This window comes from Notothenia coriiceps, unplaced genomic scaffold (assembly GCF_000735185.1).
Source record: "Notothenia coriiceps isolate Sejong01 unplaced genomic scaffold, NC01 NC01_scaffold00002666, whole genome shotgun sequence".
Taxonomy (NCBI): Eukaryota; Metazoa; Chordata; class Actinopteri; order Perciformes; family Nototheniidae; genus Notothenia; species Notothenia coriiceps.
In genome coordinates this window covers 1-5,978 of record NW_011335367.1, presented here as the reverse complement: position 1 = coordinate 5,978, position 5,978 = coordinate 1, and the positions used below count along the sequence as shown (strand labels likewise).

General features: G+C 39.1%; 1 protein-coding gene across 1 annotated transcript; it reads left to right on the top strand.

The window, feature by feature from the left end:
- Nucleotides 1-2,818: 2,818 nt before the first annotated feature.
- Nucleotides 2,819-5,903, top strand: LOC104940807 (ranBP-type and C3HC4-type zinc finger-containing protein 1-like). The gene is made up of 4 exons (XM_010765785.1): nt 2,819-3,423; nt 4,134-4,308; nt 5,615-5,692; nt 5,802-5,903. The coding sequence occupies exons 1-4, from the start codon at nt 3,133-3,135 to the stop codon at nt 5,807-5,809; spliced, it is 552 nt and encodes a 183-aa protein (XP_010764087.1). The 5' UTR covers nt 2,819-3,132; the 3' UTR covers nt 5,810-5,903.
- Nucleotides 5,904-5,978: the final 75 nt, after the last annotated feature.

The window sequence follows — 5,978 nt, the reverse complement described above, 5'->3', positions numbered from 1 at the left end:
CACATCTAGAGTGTGTGTGTGTGTGTGTGTGTGTGTGTGTGTTTTATCTGATCCGGATGGTTACAAATTCCTTTTCTTTTGACCATGGGTGTTACAAAGTTGACTAAATCCTCCAAAATTCAATGACAGTGGTGATCAGCAGTTGTATATGTTCAAATTTCTTCTGTGAAGGATATCATAAAGCCTTCAGGCAATCGAATGTAAAACAACAAACTTATGATTGAAGAAAGTAGTAAATCGGTCAGATTTGACCCGAAGACAACAGGAGGGTTAAAGAGGATGAAGGCCACATGTAAAAACAATACTTTGAGCTCTTTGTCTGACGGTACAGAGTCAAATACAGTCGCCCTAAATCTCCTCCTTAAAATGAAATCATTTTATTTTACGTATGGCCTTGAATAATCATTGCTTTAAACTCAATAAATCAACATATTTTATTTATTGAGAATACACTTTGGTCCACATCGTCCAACACGTTGCCTTCAAGATTGTCTTTTGCATAATGATACCTCAGAAATGTTTTTGAGTTTAGTTGAACTCTGCCTTTACAGAACAAATTTATTTTTCTCCATGGTCTTCCCTAAAAACAATATGAATAAGAATATGGTTATATTCATCCTAAACCTGTGTTTATGCTTATGGTTCTTGAATAATCTCTGTTATAAATTCACCAAATCACCATATTTGATCAAAAAAACACACATGCTTTCCCATATGTTGGTTTTTAATATTATAACGCCACCTCAGAAATGTGTTAAGGTAAAGCCACATGTGTCTCAGAATTCTAATTAAAATAAATACCTTTTATAATTTTCACATGTGGTGCCGATCGTCTTCCGTGAAAACAAACTCAATTGCAATATGTTTTGTATCCTAACCTGTGCATATGGCTGCTTAAACCTCCTGCTCAATGTCACTGAATCATTGTATTTGATTTTAAAATAAACCTCAACGTTGTCCACATTTCAAGATTTGCCCTTTTTGTAATAACGCCGCCTCTGACGTGTCACCATGTCGTCACGCTCTCATCAGAACAGTTTGAAAGGCTTCGTGCTCTCAGAGGATCATCATCGCCTCACAGCAGGGGGGCAGCGACACTCTCCTGCTTCATTACACTTTGTGAACAAAAAAGAATTGTGACTGATACATCTATAAAAAGCAACTGAGTGAAGGTGTTTCATTTGTAAAAAGAAAACCTCCAAAGATGCTTCCTTCTCTTGCAGGACAGGGCTGTGATGAATGAGGCATTGATTGAGAAAAGCCCTGCTGGCAGAATGATTAACATCTTATTCTGGCCGAGCTGTGAGGTCTAAATCATTCCCCGTACGTGCTACAGTATATTTTGTTATCTACCTCGTAAAAGCCCACAGAGTGTGTGGGATGAGACGTTCACTGACCATGTTTGGGTGACCCTCTTTCTTAAAAAAAGGCTTGGGAAGTCAGTCAGCAGGGACGTCTCCTGTTAGGGTGTTTCCTGTTGGCAAAGAATTTCATTCAGAACAAAAATAAAAAGCATTTAGATTGCATGTCTACTAGTTTTTAGTACCTGTAATTGTGTTTGTAATCGTAGTATTGTAGCTGCATTTCCCTACAGGTACAAATACAGGTTTGTCTTGTCTTTTTAAGGGTTGATAAGTATTCATTACATCTCCTGTGTGTATAAATAATTGAATGATGGACCAAAATCCACCAAGAAAGTGATTGATTTTGAGGCCCAGTGGCCTAATGGACACCAGCCTCCGAAGCTGTGGATTGTGGGTTCGAGTCCCATCTCATAACTGTTACAAAAATAAAAACACAAGTTTAAAAACCTAACTTAATAAAAACTGACTCAATGACTTTCCAATCACACCTGAATATAATGCAGCCATAGGTCAAAATGAGCTGCTTGTGAATAAGGCCATGTTAACGACAGAATGAAACAACACCCTGGCTTTTTGTCACTTTTTGAAAGATAATGAAACAGAGTGAAAGAGGATCTCTCACTGTCACTGCACACAGGTCTGCTACTTTAACTAGTACTGTGCATTATAGTGCAGGTGAGAAGACCCTGCTCCGACCTGGATCAACGTACTAGTAAATTATAGTTATCTAAATTAAGTATAACTGTGTTTTAATCACTTAATAATAAAGCATAGCTTTTTTTTAATAAATGTATTGACATGTATACAACACACGTCATTAAAAACATAATATAAATAACAAATTTCAGCTAAATCTTTAGGTCGGGAAGTGAGAAGACTTTGGCTTTGCTGCCCTCTTGTGGTAAAATATGTACACAGCAACATACCTGGCTAAAATGAACGTTTTAATGCAAATTAATGCTAATTTAAACCACTTTATCATTACAATGTGGAAGCCAATATTATACCTTTTTACTCTATATATCTGTGTAAGTGTTATTCAGCCTACTAGTTTGTTGCAGGTAAATATTATTAAAGGCAAAATATTAATCAACTAATAAGCTATGATGTAATATTATGGATTGAAGCACCTTGGAAGTATAAAAAGTCATTAGCTCCACCTTTAACTGCTGCAAAATTAAAATAATGCACACACTTATACATCACTTACTATAATTAAGTGATGCATGATCTTGGGGGGAAATGGCCATTCTGCATAATGAATAGTAAGTAATGTAATATATTTTGATGCTAATTATTTTTGCCCTAACTTGTGTTTTTCTTGTCACAGAGTATTTCTACAATGTGGTAGAAGTAGGTATTACTCCTTGTATTCAAATATCTGAGTACTTATTCCACCTGTGATGAGGGTCACGCCCTCATGAATATTACAAGAGTTGACGTCAGCCCACGACGCATGCGCAGTGGGAAGTGAAAGTCTTAACGAACAAACAACAACAGCGGTGTGAGTGAAACTACTGTTGATAACCTCGATGTTTATAGGTGTAGAATTCCCCGAAAAATACTGTTAAAGCGAAACGAAACACTAAATAAAGCCGAAAGGAAGGAAGAGAAACCTTTGAGCTTCGGAAGGAACAGCTGACAGAGAGACGTCACGGACACTTTGCTTCCTGTTGTGAGTGTGGATATGAAATGTTGACAAAAATGTCGTTAAAACGGCAACCATCGACAGGCTGAACCACCCGGACCCTGTGTGTCTACAGCCAGGATGTCTCTGACTTCAGGCGGTTGGGCACCAGGTTTTACGCAGGACCAACAGACCCAGGGCCAGACCCCCGCCCTCCAGGGTCTCCATGCCGGGGCCCAGCACCCTCAGCCCGGTTGCCACACCGTCCTCGCGTCGGTCCGGGTGTCGGTGTGTCACTCCGGGATCCGGCCCCTGTGTCTCCCCGGGGCAGGAGACATGTCTCTCCGCCTGCAGCTCAGCATGGACCCGGGGAAGTCCGGGGAATTCCGTCTGTCGCTCCAGCAGGAGAGCGGGGGGGTCGGCCGCAGCGTGGTGAGTTCAGGGACAGATGTAACACTATACACTCAAGTAAGGTACAGTTTTGAAGTCCTTGTACTTTACTTCAGCATTGACATGTAATGCTACCTTTTACTTCTACTCCACTACTTCTCTCAGAGGTCAATATTGTGTTTTTTATACTACATGTTAAGCTTATTTAGATTAGATGATATGTACTTTATTGATCTCAAATGTGGAAATTGGAGATTCTGTATAATAAGTACTTTTATTTGTGTTACATAGATGTTTACACTTTTGTAGTTAGCTAAAACATTGAATTCAGGACTTACCTAAGAGAATTTCTACATTTAGGCTTTAGTACTTTTGGTAAAACATCCCACAAATATGGTGTGTGGAAATATTTTGAAATAAAACCAAATGTTGATGGTAACTGTCTAAGGCTGTAGTTTCCAACATGATTTGGCTTGTTTACAAAACCTAAATATTGTGGTGGATTTGATTCAGCACATTTATTTATAAGATTTGCAACATACACATGACTTAAACAACAATGGTTTTATGTTTCCCTCTATTAGAAAGGCCCTCAACATGGCATAACATCCTATTTCAGTTACATATATTCAGAGTAACATGCATAACCTCAACATAATTGCCACTCTTTGAACCTTGGGGATTCATTAACCTTCCCAAATTGTTCCTACCTCATCTCGTCTCATTCTTGCTTTCCTTTCTTCATTTCCCAGACCGTCACAGAGTTTGATCTGAGGAGCGTGAACTATGAGGTGAAGTCACCAAAGTGTCACGAGCTGAGTCTGGCGGCGCCTCCTCACGACCGCATCAGCTTCAACTTCCGCTGCGAGGTGGACGCGCAGGAGTGGGCCACGGTGGTGCTGTCATCACTGAGGGAGACGCACAGAGGTCAGTGTCCTTCCTGCCAAATTCTGCTCCTTAGATCACAACCACAGCACCTTCCTGCCAAATACTGCTCCTTAGATCACAACCCAGAGCTGGCAAAAGTACACACATCCTTTACTCAAGTAGAAGTACAGATACTCGTGCCTAAAAATACTCTGGTACAAGTAGAAGTACTGACTAAACTTCTTTACTCAAGTAAAAGTAAAGAAGTATGGGCTTTGAAATGTACTTAAGTAAAAAGTACCCATAACTAGCAGCTGTTTTAAAGAGTACCTGACCTCCCTTTATATTAATAGAACAATAATTATTGTATTTGGGTTCAAAATGTAAGAAGTAGAAAGTACAGGTATTTGTGTTCAAAATGTAAGAAGTAGAAAGTACAGGTATTTGTGTTCAACATGTAAGAAGTAGAAAGTACAGGTATTTGTGTAAGAAGTAGAAAGTACAGGTATTTGTGTTCAACATGTAAGAAGTAGAAAGTACAGGTATTTGTGTTCAACATGTAAGAAGTCAAAGTAAAAAGTCGTAGTGGAGTAAAGTACTGATACCAGAAAAATGTAATTAAGTACAGTAACAAAGTATTTGTACTCCACTACTTCCCTCCTCTGTAACAACCACAGCAGAATGGAGGGTGTGGAAATGTAGATATTCGTGAGCAAAACTGCAGGAACATTTAAGGAAAAGCCCTGTTGTCTGTGATTTGGAGTAATGATGTTGCCCTTCAGCGAACTACTTCATGCTAATCCAGCGTGATGAATCCAGCTGGTTATATCATTATTTATTTGAACAAAAGAGCTTTTCTCTACAGTCCATCTCAACCACTGTAAACAAGCTCCATATTGTGGTTGACGGGGGAATATCAATAAGTTGCTCTGTGCTGAATCACAAACATGCCCCTTGTTTACTCAATTACATTCATGGAAAAGTAAAAAAAGAAAGGTGTAAGAAAGTTAATGGAATGATAAAACTGAGCCATGGATAAATATTAAATTCATTACCGGTGGCTGCATCACAAACTCATGCCCATACGTTTCAATTAACTTAGCATTTAAATAACCTTAATAAATAAGATCAGAAATAAATATTTACCGTGTTATTGACTATGTTGCTGACTGTTCTAATAAAATATGTTAAAACCTTTTCTGTGTAGATGAAGAGTCTGGTTAATAAGTGCCTTTTTCATATTTAAATGTCAAAAAACAACTTAATCTTTGTGTTACAAATTGACAGTAGAAGAGATGTTTCTGTAGAATCTGAATCTGTGTCTTTTATCCATTTGTTTATCTAAATCTCTTCTTCTCATTGGCAGTCGCCCCTCACCACTACAGTCCACCGCGCCCCCCCGATGCGCTCCAATTTGAAAAAACAACAGCCTTGCAACGAACAGGTGTGAACTCAGATTAATATAAAGTATTATCTGATTGATTTCTTTTAGATGTGATGTAACTAATTCCCTGATTCCCTCACTCCTTGTATTCATTCATTCATTGAATCAGCCCTCTAGTGGCTGTTTGGAGGTATGGCAACATCCTCTTCACACTGTGTTCACCTGTGTGGGGTTGTGTGTGCTTCGTTCTGCATGCGTGTGTGTGTGTGTGTGTGTGTGTGTGTGTATCCATCTGTAGAGGACACCTGCCTAGAGCTGACTCGAGCCATAGAGGCAGGCGACATGC

What these genes read in the sequence shown, in the direction of transcription:
- LOC104940807 (XM_010765785.1), top strand. Translation starts at nt 3,133, where the DNA reads ATGTCTCTGACTTCAGGCGGTTGGGCACCAGGTTTTACGCAGGACCAA. An exon ending in GGGGGGTCGGCCGCAGCGTG is followed by an intron (nt 3,424 to 4,133) that starts GTGAGTTCAGGG and finishes TTCATTTCCCAG; the next exon opens with ACCGTCACAGAGTTTGATCT. An exon ending in ACTGAGGGAGACGCACAGAG is followed by an intron (nt 4,309 to 5,614) that starts GTCAGTGTCCTT and finishes TCTCATTGGCAG; the next exon opens with TCGCCCCTCACCACTACAGT.